The sequence below is a fragment of the Trachypithecus francoisi genome, unplaced genomic scaffold (genome assembly GCF_009764315.1).
Source record: "Trachypithecus francoisi isolate TF-2019V2 unplaced genomic scaffold, Tfra_2.0 Lachesis_group12, whole genome shotgun sequence".
Taxonomy (NCBI): domain Eukaryota; kingdom Metazoa; phylum Chordata; class Mammalia; order Primates; family Cercopithecidae; genus Trachypithecus; species Trachypithecus francoisi.
This window is the reverse complement of record NW_022681457.1, coordinates 66,559,443-66,582,716: the sequence shown is the minus strand read 5'-3', so window position 1 is coordinate 66,582,716 and position 23,274 is coordinate 66,559,443. Positions and strand designations below refer to the sequence as shown.

General features: G+C 41.8%; 1 protein-coding gene across 4 annotated transcripts in view; it reads right to left on the bottom strand.

Moving 5' to 3' along the window:
• Positions 1–6,090: 6,090 nt before the first annotated feature.
• Positions 6,091–23,274, bottom strand: part of ZNF420 (zinc finger protein 420) — a 47,606-nt gene continuing 30,422 nt past the window's right edge. For 2 of the 4 annotated variants that reach the window (XM_033225960.1, XM_033225958.1), the window contains 2 exons: positions 7,473–9,251; positions 6,091–6,266 (listed from right to left, as the gene is read on the bottom strand). In XM_033225960.1, coding sequence (XP_033081851.1) covers positions 6,235–6,266; positions 7,473–9,174 — 1,734 coding nt within the window. In that variant the 5' untranslated portion in view covers positions 9,175–9,251 and the 3' untranslated portion in view covers positions 6,091–6,234. Of the gene's footprint in view, positions 9,252–23,274 lie in introns of all 4 variants that reach the window. The other 2 variants (XM_033225959.1, XM_033225957.1) reach the window with 1 other exon arrangement.

Here is a 23,274-nt window from a genome sequence, read left to right as displayed (position 1 = left end):
TTGCTTATCAGCTTAAAGAGATTTTGGGCAGAGACGATGAGGTTTTCTAAATATACAATCATGTCATCTGCAAACAGGGACAATTTGACTTCTTCTTTTCCTAACTGAATACCCTTTATTTCTTTCTCTTGCCTGATTGCCCTAGCCAGAACTTCCAACACTAAGTTGAATAGGAGTGGTAAGAGAGGGCATCCCTGTCTTGTGCCAGTTTTCAAAGGGAATGCTTCCAGTTTTTGCCCATTCAGTATGATATTGGCTGTGGGTTTGTCATAAATAGCTCTTACTATTTTGAGATACGTTCCATCAATACCCCATTTATTGAGAGTTTTTAGCATGAAGGGCTGTTGAATTTTGTCAAAGGCCTTTTCTGCATCTATTGAGATAATCATGTGGTTTTTGTCTTTGGTTCTGTTTATATGCTGGATTATGTTTATTGATTTGCATATGTTGAACCATCCTTGCATCTCAGGAATGAAGCCCACTTGATCATGGTGGATAAGCTTTTTGATGTGCTGCTGGATTTGGTTTGCCAGTATTTTATTGGGGATATTTGCATCGATGGGATATTGGTCTAAAATTCTCTTTTTTTGTTGTGTCTCTGGCAGGCTTTGGTATCAGGATGATGTTGGTCTTATAAAATGAGTTAGGGAGGATTCCCTCTTTTTCTATTGATTGGAATAGTTTCAGAAGAAATGCTTGATTGGAATCGTTTCAGAAGGAATGGTACCAGCTCCTTCTTGTACCTCTGGTAGAATTCGGCTATGAATCTGTCTGGTCCTGGACTTTTTTTGGTTGGTAAGCTATTAATTATTGCCTCAATTTCAGAGCCTGCTATTGGTCTATTCAGGGATTCAACTTCTTCCTGGTTTAGTCTTGGGAGAGTGTAATACAAACTACCACTGGAGAATACTATAAACACCTCTATGCAAATAAACTAGAAAACCTAGAAGGAATGGATAATTTCCTGGACACTTACACTCTCTTCTTTGCTTTCTTGGGGGTCTTCAGTGCCCCTTGATAGCATGCCTGGACACCACTGCCTGTCCTGGTATTACCCCAGCTGCCTCAGAGACACACTCCTAACCCATCTTCCCCTATGGAATGATAGTTCCAGGTGTGGTTGCCTTTGCCCCACCTTGCATTTGTCCTCATTTCCATATTTCCTGGACAGTAGTGAGAAGCGGGAGCCCCTGGGCTTTGAGGCCAGAGCAGGGCCCCGCTAGGGCCAGGTTGAAGGGAGGCAGTGAGCTCATGGGTCAGTGAATTTTTTGCTGATACCTTCCTTGGGGAACTCAGGTGTCTATGTGCCCCAACAGCCCCCTCCACACCTCACCAGATTTTATTCTCACCCCCATCTGACCCAATTTCTGCCCACACCATCCAATCCAGAATCAGATCCAAAGAGGATTAAGGAGTGCCCATCTCCTGTCCTGAAGCTCTTCCTCCACCAGGAACTCAGAAAGAATTCCAGTGAAGTGGGGGGTTGAGGACAGGATGGTTAGGACAGGTCTTCTGTCCCGCACAACCTCTTTTCCTCCACCAGCGGAGCAGGAGCCCTCTGTGGCAGTTCATTGGCGTTGGGCTCTGGCTTGTCTTTTCCAGGGGTTCAACAGGATGGTCTTGGGATTCTAGGCATCGTGGAGGGCTGAAAAGGCTGAAGAAACATCAAGGGGAGCCCCAGAAATGCACTGTGGGATCCCAGCCTCAGGCCCACCTAGACGGTGTGTGAGTGAGTCTCCCCAAAAGTCCCTCCTGTCACCTTGAGGACTGGCCTGTGTCTCAAGGCTGCTCTCTTCCTGGAGGGACTTCCTCACAGACAGCAGAACCCTGCAGCCTCAGGAGCTGCCTGAGTGTGTGTTTCTGTGTCACTGTTGTATGTCTCTGTGTGTGAATGTACTTTTGTGGTTTTTTTTTTTTTTTTTAGACGGAGTCTCGCTCTGTCGCCCGGGCTGGAGTGCAGTGGCCGGTTCTCAGCTCACTGCAAGCTCCGCCTCCCGGGTTTATGCCATTCTCCTGCCTCAGCCTCGGAGTAGCTGGGACTACAGGTGCCCGCCACCTCGCCCGGCTAGTTTTTTTTTTTGTATTTTTTTTTAGTAGAGACGGGGTTTCACGGTGTTAGCCAGGATGGTCTCGATCTCCTGACCTCGTGATCCGCCCGTCTCGGCCTCCCAAAGTGCTGGGATTACAGGCTTGAGCCACCGCGCCCGGCCACTTTTGTGTTTTTGTGTGTCTATGTGTGGTGTCTAGTGAAATAGTCTTCATTTTGTGTTTGTTCCCAGTTCCGTATGGCAGTTGGCTGTGATTTATCATGGGTGAGCTCTAGCCTGTTCCATGACCTCCATCTTTTTTTGTCTTCCCTATTTCTGATGGGTCTAGATTTTTGTCAGGCTTAATCTGATCAACAAAAATCATTTTTCCAGTACATCAGGGACAACATTCTTGGGGATCCACTTCCATAGTGCTTCTTTCTCCACATTTATTTGTTAATGATTGGGCAGGTGTGATTATTATGGAGTTGTGGGTTTCCATTCCTTTTACCAACAAGCTGACTCTGTCTCTGTGCCTGTTCAGATGGCTTCATTAGTCACAAGATGATTATCCAGCCATAGTCAGTCTTGTCATTCTCATAAACATTGTGTTTAATTTCATCGACATTTTTCTTTTCCTTTTTGAGTGATATGTACTTTTTCCCCTTTGTGACTGCACTGGGGTCAAGCCTTTTCAGGTCTGCAGTTCTTCTATTTAACCTACTCCTGTATTTCTGTTTGACCCTTGGCTTGTGATTTTTTTTTCCATTATAGTTCCTGGTTGGGTATTTTAGAGCTTGCATTATTTGCTGTTTGCCTCTGATTTAAAGGGGAGTCCAAAAGGCATATCTTAAGCCCTAATTTTGACCTTTAATGGAGTGTCCAAGGCAACCCAGTTGTGGTTATTCAAACCTGAGTAAGGGAAGTAGCAGCCAGCTCTTTTTCTAGCACCAACTCCACCTTTCTCCTTGCTTCTGTGTGAGCCTGGTGTCTGGAAGTTCAAACTGATCCTCCAACAGCATACGTACGTGGCACTAGCAGTGAAATTGCGTCTCAGTGACCTCTGTGGTTGCCCTGGATGAGTCCCTGCAGCATTGGATCCAGGAACTCTGCAGCTGTATACTGGATTTAGGTTCTGGCCTATTTCCTTCAGGAGGTCAAGCAGAAGTTGCAGGGATTCTAGGTGTTGAGGAAGCTGACCAGGCTGACAAAACTTCAGAAGCGGCCGGGCGCGGTGGCTCAAGCCTGTAATCCCAGCACTTTGGGAGGCCGAGACGGGCGGATCACGAGGTCAGGAGATTGAGACCATCCTGGCTAACACTGTGAAACCCCGTCTCTACTAAAAAATACAAAAAAACTAGCCGGGCGAGGTGGCGGGCGCCTGTAGTCCCAGCTACTCCGGAGGCTGAGGCAGGAGAATGGCGTGAACCCGGGAGGCGGAGCTTGCAGTGAGCTGAGATCCGGCCACTGCACTCCAGCCCGGGAGACAGAGCGAGACTCCGTCTCAAAAAAAAAAAAAAAAAAAAAACTTCAGAAGCAAAGGATACACCATGGGATCCTTCCCTCAGACCGATCTGAGGGTGTGCATGTGACTCTCCTGCAGTGTTTCCACTGTTACCTGGAGGCTGGGCTAACATGTGTGCTTGTGGCTTGCTGTGTCCCTCATGCAGTGTTCTTTATACTCATCCTCAACTATCTTTTCAAGCTTTTGCTTCTGTCACTCCAAAGTCAATCCACCAGAAATCAAGAAAAAAAACCTGTGTTCTTCTCAAGGTTACTGATATGGAAAATGATAAATTCAATAGCCATTTCAAACCTCGTGTTGTATAATCAGTCTGCCAAAGCTATCTGATACCTGTTGATTTTCCTTCAATTCACTTTATTTGGCTTTTGTGATTCCACAGTTTCTCGGTTTTCCTCTATTATTGGTTCTCCTTCTTAGCTTTTTTTTTTTTTTTTGACAGAGTCTCGCTCTGTAGCCCAGGCTGGAGTACAGTGGTGCAATCTTGGCTCACTGCAAGCTCTGCCTCTCGGGTTCACGGCATTCTCCTGCCTCAGCCTCCCAAGTAGCTGGGACTACAGGCACCCACCACCATGCCTGGCTAATTTTTTGTAGTTTTTTTAGTAGAGACGGGGTTTCACTGTGTTAGCCAGGATGGTCTCGATCTCCTGACCTCGTGATCCGCCCACCTTGGCCTCCCAAAGTACTGGGATTACAGGCGTGAGCCCCCACACCCGGCTCTTAGTTTCTTTAGTGTTGTTCTTTTATTGTTGAACTCTTAATGTTTGAATGCTCCATGATTCAGTCCTTGCTGTTCTTTACCTTTTCTATACTAAAATCCTTAATCATTTAAATGAATATGGGCAATACCTACTAAAGTAATATAATATCAATTTTGGTATATCTCATACATCAAGTGCCTATTCCCTACTGCCATTTTTGTGTCTTAAAAGACATCTAAAGATTCAACATATTCAAAGTTGAACTCTCAATCTTCCCCTAAAACCCTGCTGGAACTGAAGTTTTCCCCATCTTGGTTGAAGAAAACCTTGTATTCCCAGATGCTCAAGACTAAAACCTTTGAGTTAAAGTCACCCTGGACTTGTCTCTTTTACTTCTAGCCCTTAAACAAATCTTGCTTGCTGTCACATTTACTATATACCTAGAATACAACCGATAACCACTATACCCATTGTTACCTCTTCTTCCTAAGCCATGACATCCTCTTTCATCTGAGCTACTACAATCTCCTCCTCGATTTTTTTTTCAACAGCCGTGTTTCCCTCAAAATAAAGTATCTTTACAATGGCTTGCACGCTTGGCAAGATATGGCTCTCTGTTCTCTCTGTTCTACTCTAGCAACCATCCCTTTGCAGTGTTCTTCAATAACTTCCCCAATTTTCCTAAAACACTTCAGCATAGTTCCATTGTAGGACCTCTCTCCTCTGCCTGGAGTCACCACACTCCTTCAAGTCTTGGCTCAAGTCTATCCTTCTTGATGGTCTACCTTGATCTCTGTATCTCACAAAGCAACCTAAATGATCATATCCCTCCATCTTTTGAATGACTTTCCCCCCATAACACTTATGTTCTAATGTACTCTGTATGTATGATTATCTCCTCCTGTTAGAATTGTTCACTGACAAATATCCAAAACACCTAAGATAGTGGCTGGAATATATTAAGTACCTAATAACTGACTACCTGTAGAGCAATAGGCTACAGTGAGGAAAGCGTAACCATGCTTACTAGAAGACTGCCTTTGTATGCATTGGCACTGGTCTAATTTCTTGTTCAGGTTGTCACATTAAATCATTGTAAGTGGATTAAGGGTAGAGGACTGAGGGCCTGCCATCATAGATAACATCTTACCAAAGCAATATTGCTTTCTTTTTTTTTTTTTTTTTTTTTTTGAGACAGAGTCTCGCTCTGCCCCCAGGCTGGAGTGCAGTGGCCGGATCTCAGCTCACTGCAAGCTCCGCCTCCCGGGTTCCCGCCATTCTCCTGCCTCAGCCTCCCAAGCAGCTGGGACTACAGGCGCCCGCCACCTCGCCCAGCTAATTTTTTTTTGTATTTTTAGTAGAGACGGGGTTTCACCGTGTTAGCCAGGATGGTTTCGATCTCCTGACCTCGTGATTCACCCGTCTCGGCCTCCCAAAGTGCTGGGATTACAGGCTTGAGCCACCGCGCCCGGCCGCAATATTGCTTTCAATTGCTGCTAGTGGGCTGCCTAGGTCTACTCAAAATTTATCTCGTTCACAGGACATTACTGAAAGCAGCAAGAAACATGTAACACACATATTCTGAATCACTGCTAGCATTTCTTCTAACATTACAGCATCGACTTGATATAAGGCATGCTTGTAAGAGTGGGAGGCAGTGACAAAATGTCCTATTACAAGGATCTTCCAATTCCTAGCTTAATTTGGGCAGTTCCTCATTCTCAATGGCCCTAAGTCAATACCCCATTTGAGATTTCTTTTACCCATAGCATCCCACTTCCAGGTACAAAATTTTATTTCCTTAAGAATTTTTATTGTCAATAACAGAACTACAATAGCATCAGCAAATAAGAAGTTTAATTTCACTTAAAGAAACACAGGAGGCAAGCAGACCAGAGCTAGTATGGCTGTTTCACAAAGTCATCTGGGTTGCAGACTCCTTCTGTATTTCTGCTCCATGATCCAGAACACCCAGATACCATTCTCAAAGTCCCCATGACAGTGTCAGAGCTCCAGCTTAGATGTCCACATTGTAGGCAGGGAAAAAAGACAGGAAAAATGGATTTCATAAATCTCCTACTCATATAAATACCACTTCTATCTTGTTGACCTGCAAGAAAGGCTGAGATAGTTTTTCAGCCCAGAATTTTGTTAATAAAAAAGAGAAAATAGATATAGGGTAGGAAAAAAGCAGTCTCTATGACAAACTCTCATCATTTTTCATTGCAAAATAGTCTGTAATATCAGTTCTTATTTTGTTTACTTCAAAAGCAATACATTCAAGTTTTAAAAAATTTCGTAGATTAGACTTTGGATCTTAGACTTTGTTAAAAATCACTTCACACCTTGCCCCAATTCTCTAACAGCTGTGCTCAATAATCACTGATTAAATCCACTGTTTTTTTTTTTTTTTTTTTTTTTTTAACAGTATGAATTTCCTCTTATAGCACTAATGGATGAGATTTAAATGACAGCTTTCTCACATTCATTATGGCATACAGTGCTTTCCACCCAAGTCATCTAGGATGTGTTGATAAAAGATTTCTCAATATTCATTAAACTCATAAGTACTCTCCTCTCATGCAAATTCTCTAAAATAACACTAGTGAAAATGGTAGCTAATATTTGTGGTATGCTATGTTCAAGGCACCATTCTAAGAGCTTTTACAAGTAATAACTTAATACTTCCAAGACTCTTATAATAAAGGCAATATACTTAGGTCTATCTTAGAATGATTAAACCAAGGTAGAGGTTAAGTATCATGATCCATATAACAAAAAGATCAACTAGTAGAGCTAATAATGTTGAAAAAGATATTTGTTTTCAATATGGCTAAAGGGCTTCCTACATTTACTATATTAAAACTATTCTCCAATTTGCTAATGTGTAATAGGTTTCCAGTAATGATAGGTTTTTCTATATGAATGACACTAACATTTTTTCTCTCACATAAATTCTCTGATGCTGTGCTTTATGAGGCAAATACGCGCCCATATTCACATTTGTGAGAATTCTTTGCTGATAACAACCAGAGAACCTCTTCATAGTGATCTCAAAGAATCAGACAATTCACATGTAAACTTGAGAGCCACGACTAACGTCAATCCCACATTCCTTATATTCAAAAGATTTCTCACTGATATGAATTCTCTGATGTTGAGTTAGCTGTGAACCACGAGTAAAGGCCTTCCCACATTCCTTACATTGATATGGTTTCTCACCAGTATGAATTCTCTGATGCCGAGAAAGATGTGAGCTCTGAGTAAAGGCCTTTCGACATTCTCTGCATTCATAGGGCTTCTCACCAGTATGGATTCTCTGATGTAGAGTAAGCTGAGAGCCATGACTAAAGGCCTTGCCACACTCCTTGCATTCATAGGGTTTTTCTCCAGTGTGAATTCGCTGATGTTGAGTCAACTGTGAACCACGAATAAAGGCTTTCCCACATTCCTTACATTGATACGGTTTCTCACCAGTATGAATTCTCTGATGTTGTATAAGTAGTAAGCCACGTGCAAAGGCCTTTCCACATTCATTACACACATAGGGTTTCTCACCAGTGTGAAGTCTTTGATGTTGGGAAAGATGTGAACTCTGAGTAAAGGCCATTCTACATTCTTTACATTCATAAGGTTTCTCACCAGTATGGATTCTCTGATGTTGAGTAAGCTGTGAGCCACGAATAAAAGATTTCCCGCATTCCTTACATTCATAGGGTTTCTCACCTGTGTGAATTCGCTCATGTTGAGTAAGTTCTGAGCCACGACTAAAGGTTTTTCCACATTCTTTACATTCATAGGGTTTCTCACCAGTATGAATCCTCTGGTGTCGTGTAAGGAGTGAGCCACGATTAAACGCCTTTCCACATTCCTTACATTGATAGGGTTTCTCACCAGTATGTATTCTCTGATGTTGAGTAAGTTGCGAGCCATGACTAAACATCTTTCCACATTCCTTACATTCATAGGGCTTTTCATTGGTGTGAATTCTCTGGTGCTGAGTAAGTTGTGAGCCACGGATAAATGCCTTCCCACATTCTTCACATTTATAGGGTTTTTCACCAGTATGAATCCTCTGATGTTGCATAAGTAGTGAGCCCCGAATAAAGGCCTTTCCACATTCCTTACATTCATAGGGTTTTTCTCCATTATGAATTTTCTGATGTTGAGAAAGCTGTGAGCCACAAATAAAAGCTTTCCCACATTCCTTACATTCGTAGGGTTTCTCACCGGTATGAATTCTCTTATGCAGAATAAGTTGTGAGAGCTGAGTAAAGACCTTCCTACATTCTTTACATTCATAGAGCTTTTCACCAGTATGCAGTCTCTGGTGTAGCGTAAGTTGTGAATTCTGAGTAAAGGCCTTCCCACATTCTTTACATTCGTAAGGTTTCTCACCAGTATGAACTTTCTGATGTCGGGTAAGTTGTGAGCTACGAATAAAGGCTTTCCCACATTCTTCACATTTATATGGTTTTTCACCAGTATGAATTCTATGATGTAAAATAAGTTGTGAGCTTTGAGTAAAGGCCTTCCCACATTCCTTACATGCATAGGGTTTCTCACCAGTATGAAGTCTCTGATGAAGACTGAGTTGTGAATCACGACTAAAGGCCTTCCCGCATTGCTTACATTCATAGGGTTTTTCACCAGTATGAATACTTTGATGTTGTGTTAGGTGTGAGGCTCGTCTGAAAGCTTTCCCACATTCCTTACATTTATAGGGTTTCTCAGTAGAATGACATCTTGAATGTTGAGATAAGTAAGTATGCTGGTTGAAAATGGACATTTTGTCATATATGATCATCCCTTGCCTGAAATATTCCTTCTGATTTTCTTGTTGCTTCTCCATCTTGCCTTTGGCTTCCAAATAATCCCTGGATTTGGACTCTTCAAGATCACAGTTTTCAAGTCTGTCGTTCATTTCCCATTGGGATAATTCTGTTTCATAAGTGTTCTTTTCTGGAGATAAGTCCTTATTTGCACACCTTGAAGGCAAGTCTGAAAGATAAGAGAATAAAAAAATTGAGAAATATAACTTCTATAGCGAATACAAATAGGAAAATACCCATAAGAAATAAGACACACATGAGTTTCTTTCAAATATTGATTACTACGACCCATGATACCTACCTTTCACATCACAATGTACTATATACATAGTTTCATAAAACAGTACCTCCCCTGCTTTCTATTCTGTTCTGCAATATTTCTACTTTTTTCAATTTCTTTCTCTCATACACACACAGACAAAACCCACTAAACTGATTTCATGGTACAGTAATGTTCCTACCTAGAATTAAAAAAAAATTAGCTTAGAAGGATCTCATATATTAATATATGAAAAGGGCATCTGAGAGATTAGAGAATAATGAAAACTCACCTGAGAAGATAAGGGAAGAGATTAAGAAAAATTTTAAAGTGAGTAGTTCCCAAGCTTTGGTGGGGATCAAAATCACCTGGGGAGCATGCTAAAATTACAGCTGTCCAACATACACAGACTAACTGCTAATGAATCAGAAAAAGATCCTGGAGATCTCTACTTTTAATACTTCCTATTAACTGATTCAGATTCAGACCATGATTTTCTGTATCTGCCCAATACTTTTCAGTAGCTTCCATGTTAAACTTAATATAAAATCCAAACTCTTCAATGACTTTGACTTATTTCTCCTTCCATAGTCTTGTCCTTGCTTATGTATCTGTTGAGCCTTCTCAGCTGTGCTCCTTATTTGCCAGAAAATCTAGCTTCCTTTCAACTCTGAAAAAGTCACAGACCTTTTTCAATTAAAAGCCAGCCAGAGCCTATTCCATTCCTTTGAACTGCTCTGGATGAGACTACACAAACGCTCTTTCTCATTCTTCAGGTCTCAGTTTAATAATCAGTCCCTAAATCTTAAACATTCATTTCTTGTAATTTAGGTAACTTAGACCAACCTTCTAGATGACAGCAATTACACAAATTGAACAAATTATAAAATGCACCTGAGTGAAGGCACTGGCACGTTAATATAAGAATAAAGACTGGGCGGCTAAAAGTTGAAAAATATGAGAAGTCAAAGAGATGAGCCCAACACTTGGGTCCATGTTTCCACTTAGAGAAGTCTTACAATTCTAGAAAAAGCACTTAAGAGGGAGAGAAACTAAGCAGTGTTTTGGGCTGTGTCACAGGGCTGGGCAACAATAACTGGAGGACAGGGCCTGCCATAAATTCTTTATACTTTGGGCTGGGAACCCTGAGGACTACACTGAGGAATAAAGGAGAAACAGCAGACCAATCTGGACAGAGTCTGAAGTCTGAATCATCTTTGAATCGTCTCAAATTCAAAAATTTGGATTAAGGTGATTCAAGACTGTTTGCCATAGCAAACTTAAATCTTTATGGATTTTGTATAATGTTATCCAAGGACTGAAATTTTGTAACTTTTCTTTGTGATGTCTAGCACTCAATAAAAACCAGGTGAATGAAAGCATAAGACAACTGAAAAACAGAAGAAAAAACAAACAAAAGAAACTTTGACCTATAAGGACTCAAATCATGTATCCACCCACCATCATACTTCTGTCGCTCCTAAATACCCTTGTCCTGTTCTCCTCTGTAATGAACCCTTCATACCACCCTAGTGGTATATGCCTAGAAACCAGTAATCTGTGGTTTCCCTATAACTTCCTTATAGATAGAAACAAAAGCACCTCCATACTAAATCTATGATCCTATGTGCCTCTCCAATTGCTCTTTAGCTCTCCCTATCCCTTTCAAATAGGACACTAAGTTACTTTTGTTTACTTATCCTTACTTCACAGTTTCCTTTGTTCCTTCATGCCTTGCCTCATGTCTTCTCTTATTTGCTTGTCTATTCAAGGACAATTCTGTGTGTTCTGGGAAGAATACATCCTAGAGTTCCCAATCACTACTACAGGTCTAAAACATAACGAAAGGGTTCTATAATCTCATGGAATGTTGGAGAGAAAAAAGGCAATTATTCAGGCCAGGCGCAGTGGCTCATGCCTGTAATCCCAGCACTTTGGGAAGCCAAGGCAGGTGGATCATTCGAGGTCAGGAGTTTGAGACCAACCTGGCCAACATGGTGAAACCCCGTCTCTACTAAAAATACAAAAAGTTAGCCAGGCATGGTGGTGGGTGCCTGTAATCCCAGCTACTCAGGAGGGTGAGACAGGAGAATCGCTTGAACCTGGGAGGTGGAGGTTGCAGTGAGCTGAGATCATGCCACTGCACTCTGGTCTGGGTGACAGTGTGAGACTTCATCTCAAAACAAACAAAATACAAAATCAGCTGGGTGTGGTGGCAGGTGCCTGTAATCCCAATTACTTGGGAGGTTGAGGCAGGAGAATCACTTTAACCAGGGAGGCGGAGGTTACAGTGAGGCAAGATCTCACCACTGCACTCCAGCCTGGGCAACAGAGTGAGACTCCTTCTCCAAAAAAAAAAAAAAAAAAAAAAAAGCAATTATCCAATATAAGGGAAGGAGTCTGCAGTAATAAAGAATATTTCAGGGCCGGGCGCGGTGGCTCACGCCTGTAATCCCAGCACTTTGGGAGGCCGAGGCAGGCGAATCACAAGGTCAGCAGATCGAGACCACGGTGAAACCCTGTCTCTATTAAAAATACAAAAAATTAGCCGGGCGCGGCGGCGGGCACCTATAGTCCCAGCTACTCAGGAGGCTGAGGCAGGAGAATGGCGTGAACCCGGGAGGCGGAGCTTGCAGTGAGCCGAGATTGCGTCACTGCACTCCAGCCTGGGCGGCAGAGGGATACTCCGCCTCAAAAAAAAAAAGAATATTTCAGTTGGAAATACAAATCAAGAAACAGAACACAAAAAAATCTCAGACACTGTTGCTAAGAATGCAAAACACTGTAACTCCGGTAAAAAAAAAAAAAAAAAAAGAGTGTGGTAGTTTCTTATAAACATACATATAGCATATGATACAGTTGTCATATTAGTAGATATTTACACTTATGCTTACACAAACATCTATATGTCAAAGATTATAACCACTTTATTCAGAAGTGTCCCAAACTGGAACTACCAGATGTCCCTCAAAAGGCGAATGAATCAACAAACTTTGGCACTTCCAGATATTGGAACATTACTCAGCAATAACAAAAACAAAGTATTGATTCATGCAACATTACTCAACAATAACAAAAAATTACTGATCCATGCAACAATATGGATAAATCTTAAATATATTTTGCTAAGTGAAAAACACCTTATTTTGATTCTATTTATATGACATTCTTGAAAAAGCAAAACTATATAGATGGAATTTGGTGAGTAGGTTTCATAGGCTGGGGATGGGGAAAGGGGAGGGGTTGACAATGAAAGGAGAAAGCACGAGGGAATTTAGGGATGGTTAATAGAACTGTTGTATATTATGACTGTGATAGTAGGTAGATACACTTGGTATCTGAATGGTATATCAGATTTCCAAACAAACACCAATAACTGGTGGATAAATATGACAAACACCCTTTTAAAAATATAGACAAGATTAAGGCTGGGCACAGTGGCTCATGCCTGTAATACCAGCACTTTGGGAGGCTGAAGCGGGCGGATCACGCGGTCAGGAGATTGAGACCATCTTGGCTAACAGGTGAAACCCCGTCTCTACTAAAAATACACACACACACAAATTAGCCAGGCGTGGTGGTGGGCACCTGTAGTCCCAGATACTCGGGAGGCTGAGGCAGGAGAATCACTTGAACCTGGGAGGTAGAGGTTGCAATGAGCCAAGATTGCGCCACTGCACTCCAGCCTGGGTGACAGAGCGAGACTCCATCTCAAAGACAAGGTTAAAAGAAAATAGGCCGGGCGCGGTGGCTCAAGCCTGTAATCCCAGCACTTTGGGAGGCCGAGACGGGCGGATCACGAGGTCAGGAGATCGAGACCATCCTGGCTAACATGGTGAAACCCCGTCTCTACTGAAAAAAAAAAATACAAAAAACTAGCTGGGCGAGGTGGCGGGCGCCTGTAGTCCCAGCTATTCAGGAGGCTGAGGCGGGAGAATGGCGTGAACCTGGGAGGCGGAGCTTGCAGTGAGCTGAGATCCGGCCACTGCACTCCAGCCCGGGAGACAGAGCGAGACTCCGTCTCAAAAAAAAAAAGAAAATAAAGAAGATCAAGCAATGAAGTGAGAGCCAGAAACTGGAGAGGTGAACATGCTCTGAAGTTAGAGCCTTCATGTCCTACCCTTGGGACATTTGCTGGTTTCAATAGCCTAAGGTTGTATCTTAGTGTTCTGAAAAAAATTCAAGAGACAAGCCCTTCACCCACAAAAGGGCAGGGGTTAGAAATAAACCACTTTACAACATTGGAACCTATTCAAGGCCTAAAGTTCAGAGACAGGACAAAATCCATCTGACCTCAGTCTTGGCCATTTTTTTAAAAATTGACTTTTACTCTGAGTTGGGGAGCCAAAACTAATAAATACAAAGATATTTAATGGGAAAGTGCAGAAGCTAGATGGATAGAAATTAGGTGGCTACAACAATAATGCACCTTGCTCAGACCAGATGATCGTGGAGTTAAGGGTGGAGGAAGTGAGGTATCATTAGATAGTGGATATATTTTGAAGGTATACTAAAGAGGATTTGTTGGGGGAATGGACATGTAACATGAAAAGAGAAGACAAGGAAGACTATGCATGTTTTGCCTGAAAGGCTGGAACAATGGAAGTGCTACTTACTGAGAGTTCCTGACTGTGATAGGGGCAGATCTGGGAGAGAATGTGAAGAGTCTGGTTTTGAACTATTAGATATCAAATGAAGAGTTCAATAGACACATATGTACAAGCATGTGACTAGGGAGGTGTTTGGATTACAGATATAAGTTTGAAAGTCATCACGAAATAACATTTAAAGCTACAAGATTTGATGAAGTCATCCAGGGCATACCTTTATATACAAAACAGAAGGGGAAGGATGAAAAAGAGAAGTTTGAGGATTGAACCCTGGGTCACTTCAGGTAGATGGGAAGGAAACAGCAATGGAGACTAAGGAGGAGTAGCCAATGAGGAAGGAGAAAAATTAAGACAGCACGGAACCCCAGAAGCCATGTGAAAGAAGTGTTTTAAGAAGGAATGATCGGTTATGTCAAATGCTGAGAGATGAGGTGAAATGGTGCAGTCTTTTTTTTTTTTTTTTTTTTTTGAGATGGAGTCTTGCTCTGTCGCCCAGGCTGGAGTGCAGTGGTGTGATCTCCGCTCACTGCAAGCTCCGCCACCTCCCAGGTTCACGCCATTCTCCTGCCTCAGCCTCCAAAGAAGCTGGGACTACAGGCGCCCGCCACCACGCCCGGCTAATTTTGTGTGTGTGTGTGTGTTTTTAGTAGAGACAGGGTTTCACCATGTTTGCCAGGATGGTCTTGATCTCCTGACCTTGTTATCTGCCCACCTTGGCCTCCCAAAGTATTGGGATTACAGGCGTGAGCCACCACGCCCGGCCTCTTTATTTTTTTTTAAATGGAGTCCTCTGTCGCCCAGGCTGGAGTGCAGCGGTGTGATCTCAGCTCACTGTAACCTCCACCTCCTGGATTCAAGTGATTCTCTTGCCTCAGCCTCCAGAGTAGCTGGGAATCCATGCATGTGCCATCACACCTGGCTTGCTTATTTATTTATTTATTTTTGTATTTTTAGTAGAGATAGGGTTTTGCCATGTTGGCCAAGCTGAGGTCTTGAACTCCTGACCTCAGGTGATCCCCCTGCCTTGGCCTCCCAAAGTGCTGAGATTACAGGTGTGAGCCACTGTGCTCGGCCTAAATTGTGCTTCCTAAATTAAAAATGGCTTTATTAGCAATATGGAGATTACTGGCAATCTTCACAAAAATAGTTTTGGCAGAATAATGGGAGCAAGTTCTGACTGAACCAGATTCAAAAGAATGAGATAAGAGCTAGAGTTAGGGAATATGGAAAATTCTTTTGTATTTTTCTGTAAAAAGTAGCAAAGAAATGGAGCTATATCAAGAGGAAAATGTGTGTCAAAAGATTTGTTTTTGTTTTTTTTTCCTTTTAAGATAGAGGAAATTATGGCATGTTTGTATGCTGATGAAAATTATTGTAAAAGATATGGACAAGTTCATGTTAGAGGAGACAAAGGGCAATTGCTTCAACAGTGTCAAAATATGAGAAGGAATGGAATTCAGTATACAAGTGAGGGTACTGGGCTTAAGTAAAGGCACAAAAAGGTTACATGTCAATAGGAAAAGAGGTCGAATGAATATAGATGAAGGTAGGCAAACAGACAAGGAAGCAGGAATCTTTCTTCTCTTCTGCTAGCTTCAGTTTTCTCAGTGAAATCAGCTCAGGGACATCATCTAAGAGCCAGGCAAGAGAATAAATAGTCACGACCATTATGTAACTAACAACTTAGGTCCTAAATAAACAAAAACTAGCAGACATACAAAGAAATTAATTATAATCATAGTAGAGAATAGAATATAAACAGACCAAAAATAAAAACAAGACTATAACATAATTAATAATATAGGTAGAGAAAACTGACATAAAATGTTTTCAATTATCACATTAGCATAAAACTAAAAATTATAAAAACATAGAGAAAACATATAATCCTAGAATTAACTAAAACAATTCTATATGATGTTTGTCATAGACGGAAATAAAAATAAAATTTTAAAACAATTTAGAACTAAATAGCAAAAGAAACTTTGTGTGAAATTCCATGAAATCAGCTAAAATTGTACCCAGGGAAATTTACAGTCTTAAGTGCATTTATTAAAAAACAAGAAATATTATAGTTAAAAACAAGAGAATTAAGATTTCACCTCAAGAAGAAGTGAGCAAAAAGCATAACTAAAACCCAAAATATGAGATAAAAATCAGAAAATGAGTAAATCAGAAATGTAGAAACAGCAGAAATAATTAGCAAAACCAAAATACCAAAATTCTTTGAAAATATCCATAAATAATACAAAAAAAGGGATGTGTAGAAAAAAATTAGATTGAGCACAAATCCAAAGCACTGGAGAGAAAAAAGAAACCATAAATTTAGGAGTTAAAAAGTATTTATGAGAGATTATGGGAGTGACGTCAGCAAGATGACAGAAATAGGAGATAACCCACTCATATCCCCTCACAACAAGAATTCTGCACCCATCCACAGATCAAAGTCTCTTTCCAGAAGCTTTGGAATTCAGGTAGGAGGTTGTAAAACTCGGGTAAAGCCCAAGACCTAGGAAAGTCATTTTGAGAGTGCAGACTGGCACCCAGGTGGCTGATCTCCCATGCTGATCCCAGGTTCAAGCTTGAAAATGGCCCCATTCCTCAGAGGGCTTGGCCACAGCCCCATTTGGCCTTGGGCGTGCAATCAAAACCATCTGCCAAAAGGTTCAGGAGGAATCATGCACACTAGTGTCTAGGTGGAGAGTCTCTTATGCCTGCTGACAATAGTCCTGGTAGTGAACCTCACAGTTGCTCTGTGGCTTAGCTCCAACCTCCTCAGCTGGGGTGCCAGCTCAGAACTGCTCATACAAGGATCCAGAGTAAGATTCATCCATATTTCATGGTTTGGGAGTTGGAGTCTTCACAATGGGCTCACCAACCTCTGTCCCACAACAGACCTTGAGGAAGCCCAGTCTTTGCCTTAAGCCCTCCTGCAATAATTGGAGAACCATCCCCTCTGGGTAGACATGGTGGGAGACACACCCATGTGGGCTGAGATGGGCTCATCAGCTGCCATCCCACAGCACATCCTCAGGGGGACCAGTCACAGCTCCAGCACTTCCCACTGCAGTCAGGGAACTATCCCATCTGTGTGTGGAAGCCTCTGTCCCACAGCAGATCCCGAGAGGGCCCAATCTAAGCTCTAGCCCCTCTTGTTGTCATAGAACTACCCCATCTGTGCAGAGACATGCTGGGAGATGTGGACCTGTCTAAGCCAACAAGATAGGCTTGCCAGCCTCTGTCCAACAGCAAATCCTGAGGGGGCCCAGTCTCAGCTCCAGTCCTCTCACTGTAGTTACAGACCTATCTTGCCTGTGCAAAGACCTGCTGAAGGCACACCTATCTGGGCCACCAGGACAGTCTTCTGGGCTCAGGTCCCTGTCTGGACTCCCATATAGCGCCAGGTGGAGAGCCACAACAACCTTGGAGCCCTTGCAAGTCTAGCAGGAAGCCTGGGCTTATGCCCTCTAATGCTGAGATGGATGCAGTGGTTACAGGCTCAAGGGAATACAACAGAAAGTCTGTTTAGAATGTCTGGAAGGCCTTTGGAAGAAGGATGGGCACAAACAAAGCCAGACTGCGAACTTTTTTTTTTTTTTTGAGATGGAGTCTTTCTGTGCCGCCCAGGCTGGAATGCATTGGCATGATCTCGGCTCACTGCAACCTCTGCCTCCAGGGTTCAAGCAATTCTCCTGTCTCAGCCTCCTGAGTAGCTGGGACTACAGCCACACACCACCATTGGCCGGCTAATTTTTGTATTTTTAGTCGAGATGGGGTTTCACCATATTGGTCAGGCTGGTCTCAAACTCCTGACCTCAGGTGATCCACCCGCCTCGACTTCCCAAAGTGCTGGGATTACAGACATGAGACACCAGGTCCAGCCTGTGAACTCTTGAATAAATTGCTCAGTGCGCAGACATCATCACGTGTCCATAAACATCAAGAACATTCAGGAAAATATGAGCTCATCAAATGAACAAAATAAGGTGCTAATGACTGACAAAATCAATGTACAAAAATAAGTAGCATTTCCATACGCCAACAGGAAGCTGTGAAAAGAAAATCAATCCCATTTATGATAGCAAAAAAAAAAAAAAAAAAAACACCAAAAAACACAAGGAATAAATTTAACCAAAGAGGTGAGAATTTTACAATGAAAACTATAAACACTGACAAAAGAAATTAAAGAGGAAACTAATAAATGGAAATATATTCCATGTTCATGGATCAGAAAAATTAACATTGTTAAAATGTCCATACTATCCAAAACAATCTACAAATGTTATGAAATCCCTATCAAAATACCACCAATGACACTTTTCACAGAAATGCAAAGAACAATCCTAAAATTCATATGTTCTGGAACCACAAAAGTCCCCAAACAGCCAAAGCAATTTTTTTTTTTTTTTTTGAGATGGAGTTTTGCTCTTGTCGCCCAGGCTGGAGTGCAATGGCACACTCTCAGCTCACTACAACCTCTACCTCCCAGGTTCAAGTGATTCTCCTGCCTCAGCTTCCTGAGTAGCTGGGATTACAGGCACCCGCCATCATGTCCAGCTAATTGTTTTATTTTTAGTAGAGATGGGGGTTTCACCATGTTGGCCAGGCTGGTCTCAAACTCCTGGCCTCAGGTGATCCACCTGCCTCAGCCTCCCAAAGCATTGGGATTACAGGCGTGAGCCACTGTGCCAGGCCGCCAAAGCAATTTTGTACAAAAAGAACAAAGCTGGAGGCATCACACTCCATGACTTGAAAATATACTACAAAACAACAGCAAGCAAACAGTATGGTATGGCACGAAAACAGACACACAGACCAATGGAATAGGATAGAGAACTCAGGAAAAAAAAAAAAAATCCAAGTATTTGCAGCCAACTGATTTTCAACAAGAAAGTCAAGAACATACATTGGAAAAAGAACACTTTCTTGGGTAAATGGTGCTGGGAAAACTGAATATCCACCTGCGAAAGAATGAGACTAGACCCCTATCTCACCACTCAACTCAAAACGGATTAAAGACTTAAATGTAAGACTAGAAACTATGAAACTAGTAGAAGAAAACACAGGGAAACAGACACTGATCTGGGCAAGGATTTTTTAAGACCTCAAAAGCACTGACAAATGCAAAAACAGATAAATGTACTACATCAGAGTACAAAGCTCTGTACAGCAAAGGAAATGAGAGTAAAAAGACAACCTACAGGCTGGGCATGGTGGCTCACGCCTATAATCCCAGCACTTTGGGAGGCTGAGGCGGGCAGATCACGAGATCAGGAGATTGAGACCATCCTGGCTAACACAGTGAAATGCTGTCTCTACTAAAAATACAAAAAATTAGCTGGGTGTGGTGGCACGTGCCTGTAGTCCCAGCTACTCGGGAGGCTGAGGCAGGATTATCACTTGAACCTGGGAGGCAGAGGCTGTAGTGAGCAGAGATCGCACCACTGCACTCCAGCCTGGGTGACAGAGCGAGACTCCATCTCAAAACAAAAAAGAGACAACCTACAGAATGGGAGAAAATATTCACAAACTATGCATCTAATAAGGCGTTAATACCAAGAATATATAAGAAAGTCAACTCAACAGCAAAAAAAAATCTGATTTAGTCAAAAGATTTGAATATTTTTCAAGACATACAAATAGCTAACAGGTAAATGAAAAATTGCTCAGCATCACTAATTATAAGGAAATGCAAATCAAAGCTACAATCAGATATCACCTCACTGCTGTTAGAATGGCTATTAAAAAGACAAAAGATAACAAATGCTGGTAAAAATGTGGAAAAAAGGGGAACTCATACACTTTTGGTGGGAATGTAAATTAGCACAGCCATTATGGAAAACAGTATGGAGGTTTCTCAAAACAGTAAACATAGAACTACCATATGATCCAACAATCTAACTACTGGGTATATATCCAAATGAAATGAAATCAGTATGTCAAAGAGGTATCTGCATTCCCATGTTTACTGCAGCACTATCCACGATAGCAATAACATGGACTCGAACTCAGTGTCCATCAAAAGATAAATGCATTTTCAAAAATGTGGTATATATGCAGAATAGAATACTATTCACCTATAAAAATGAATAAAATCCTGTTATTTTTGACAACTTGGATGAAGCTAGAGAACACTATATTAAGTGAAATACGCTAAGAACAGGACAAATATCACATGATCTCACTCATATGTGGAACCTAAAAAAGTTGATCTTATATAAGTAGAGAATAGAGTAGTGGTTACCAGATGCTGAGGGGGTGGCTGGGAAGAGATTGGTCAATGGGTACAAAGTTATAGTTAGATAGGAGAAATAAGTTCTGATGTAATATTGCACAATAAGGTGACTATATAGCCAACAAAAATGTCCTGAATGCTTGCAAATAGCTAGAAGAGAGCATCTTGAATGTCCTAACCACAAAGAAATGACAAGTGTTTGAGGTGACAGATATGCTAATTATCCTGATTTGATAATTACACAATGTACCTATGTATAAAACATCACACTGTGGTCCATGTATCAATTAAAAATAAAACTTTTAAAAGTGTTTATGAAAAAAACCTATTAACAACGCAACAGTAAATTAGAACTGGATGAAATAGATGAAAAACATGAAAAATAACCCATGAAGATAAAATAACTGATATACATCAATAACCACATAAAAAATTTAAATTTGAGCTCAGTGTCTGTGCTCCTAAAAGGCAATAGATACCTACAACTGATGATCATTTGTATCTGCTGGTCATTGTACCTGTTGTATCTAATATCCAAGGCAACAGATTCCAGTGACTGGTAGGTTTACTGGCAATATTATCCAAACATTAAAGAATATATAGGCCAGGTGTGGTGGCTTATACCAGTAATCCCAGCACTTCGAGAGGCCAAGGCAGGTGGATTGCCTGAGCCCAGGAGTTCGAGACCAGTCTGGGCAATGTGGCAAAACCTCATCTCTACAAAAACTATAAAAATTAGCCAGGCATGGTGGCACGTGCCTGTAGTCTCAACTAGGATCACCTGGGCTCAGCGAGGTGGAGGCTGCAGTGAGCTGTGATTGGGCCACTGCACTCCAGCCTAAGTGACAGAGTGAGACCCTGTCTCAAAAAGAAAAAAGGATATATAATTGTAATCATACATGGCTGTTCTTGAACATATAAAAATATGGTAATCTACCCGAGTCATTTTACAAAGTTAAATTAACTCATATAACAACATTGAAAAATGACCTCAGGAAAACAAAGCCAATCTCGTGAACAAAGGTAAAATTTTTTTTTTTTTTTTTTTTTGAGACGGAGTCTCGCTCTGTCACCCAGGCTGGAGTGCCGTGGCGCGATCTCGGCTCACTGCAAGCTCCGCCTCCCGGGTTTACGCCATTCTCCTGCCTCAGCCTCCCGAGTAGCTGGGAATACAGGCGCCCGCCATCTCGCCCGGCTAATTTTTTGTATTTTTTTAGTAGAGACGGGGTTTCACCGTGTTAGCCAGGATGGTCTCGATCTCCTGACCTCGTGATCCACCCGTCTCGGCCTCCCAAAGTGCTGGGATTACAGGCTTGAGCCACGGCGCCCGGCCACAAAGGTAAAATTTTAAAAGAAAATATTAGCAACATAGAATCTAGCTGTGTATTTAAGGGATAACACTTCATGATCATATAAACTTTATCCCACAAATGCAGGAATAATTAAACATCAGAGTCCCTTTTCCCACATAAAGAGCTTAAAGAATAAAATAGCATTATTTCAAGAAATGCAAAAATGTTTTAAATATATTCTAAGACCCTTTATTAAAAGTTCTCGGCCGGGCGCGGTGGCTCAAGCCTGTAATCCCAGCACTTTGGGAGGCCGAGACGGGCGGATCACGAGGTCAGGAGATCGAGACCATCCTGGCTAATACGGTGAAACCCCGTCTCTACTAAAAATACAAAAACTAGCCGGGCGAGGTGGCGGGCGCCTGTAGTCCCAGCTACTTGGGAGGCTGAGGCAGGAGAATGGCGGAAACCCAGGAGGCGGAGCTTGCAGTGAGCTGAGATCTGGCCACTGCACTCCAGTCCGGGCGACAGAGCGAGACTCCGCCTCAAAAAAAAAAAAAAAGTTCTCTAAAACTAGAATTAGGTAAAAACCTAGTTAGGAGTATTTACCAGATGCCTATAGAAATGTATTTAATAAACACTAGAAACACTGCCAATAAAGTTTGAGAAAAGAATGATTTGTTTTCAAATTCCGCTAGAGGGTCCTACTGAATACAGTTGCTTTTTAAAAGTACAAACAGAAAAGGAAGAGACCACATATTGCATGTAGAGAGCAAAACTGTCTACCTAGAAATCCACTATTATCCACTGAAAAACTATTAGATATTTCCATGAGATTTTCAATTTATAGAAATCAATACTTTCTCATACATAATATACATCAGTATTAGCCATTTAGAAAATGTTACAGAGGCCGGGCGCGGTGGCTCAAGCCTGTAATCCCAGCACTTTGGGAGGCCGAGACGGGCGGATCACGAGGTCAGGAGATCAAGACCATCCTGGCTAACATGGTGAAACCCCGTCTCTACTAAAAAAAAAAAAAATACAAAAAAACTAGCCGGGCGAGGTGGCGGGCGCCTGTAGTCCCAGCTACTCGGGAGGCTGAGGCAGGAGAATGGCGGTAAACACGGGAGGCGGAGCTTGCAGTGAGCCGAGATCCGGCCACTGCACTCCAGCCCCGGCGACAGAGCAAGACTCCATCTCAAAAAAAAAAAAAAAAAAAAAAAAGTTACAGAACAAAATATTCCTATTCATAATATAAACAAAATGTACTGAGAAATTGCTTAAGAAATGTGCAAGATCTTTTAAGAAAAAACCATGAAACTAATCCCAGCACTTTGGGAGGCCGAGGTGGGCAGATCACAAGGTCAGGAGTTCAAGACCAGCCTGGCCAACATAGTGAAACCCGGCCAACATAGTGAAACCCTGTCTCTACTAAAAATACAAAAATTATCTGGGTGTGGTGGTGGGTGCCCGTAGTCCCAGCTACCTGGGAGGCTGAGGTAGGAGAATTGCTTGAACTGGGGAGTTGGAGGTTGCAGTGAGCTGAGATCGTGCCACTACACTCCAGCCTGGGTGACACAGAGAGACTCTGTCTCAAAACAAAACAAAACAAAAACAGAAAAAACCATAAAACTTTACAGAGAACATAAAAAGAAAAGCAGATTTAGCATGTTCAACAATAGAAGGATTCAATATTGTTAATATGTAAATGGTGCATCAGATTTCTTAAAAAACACCAATAAATACTGGAAAAATATGACAAATGTCCTTTTAAAAGTATGTGAAGCATAAAAGAA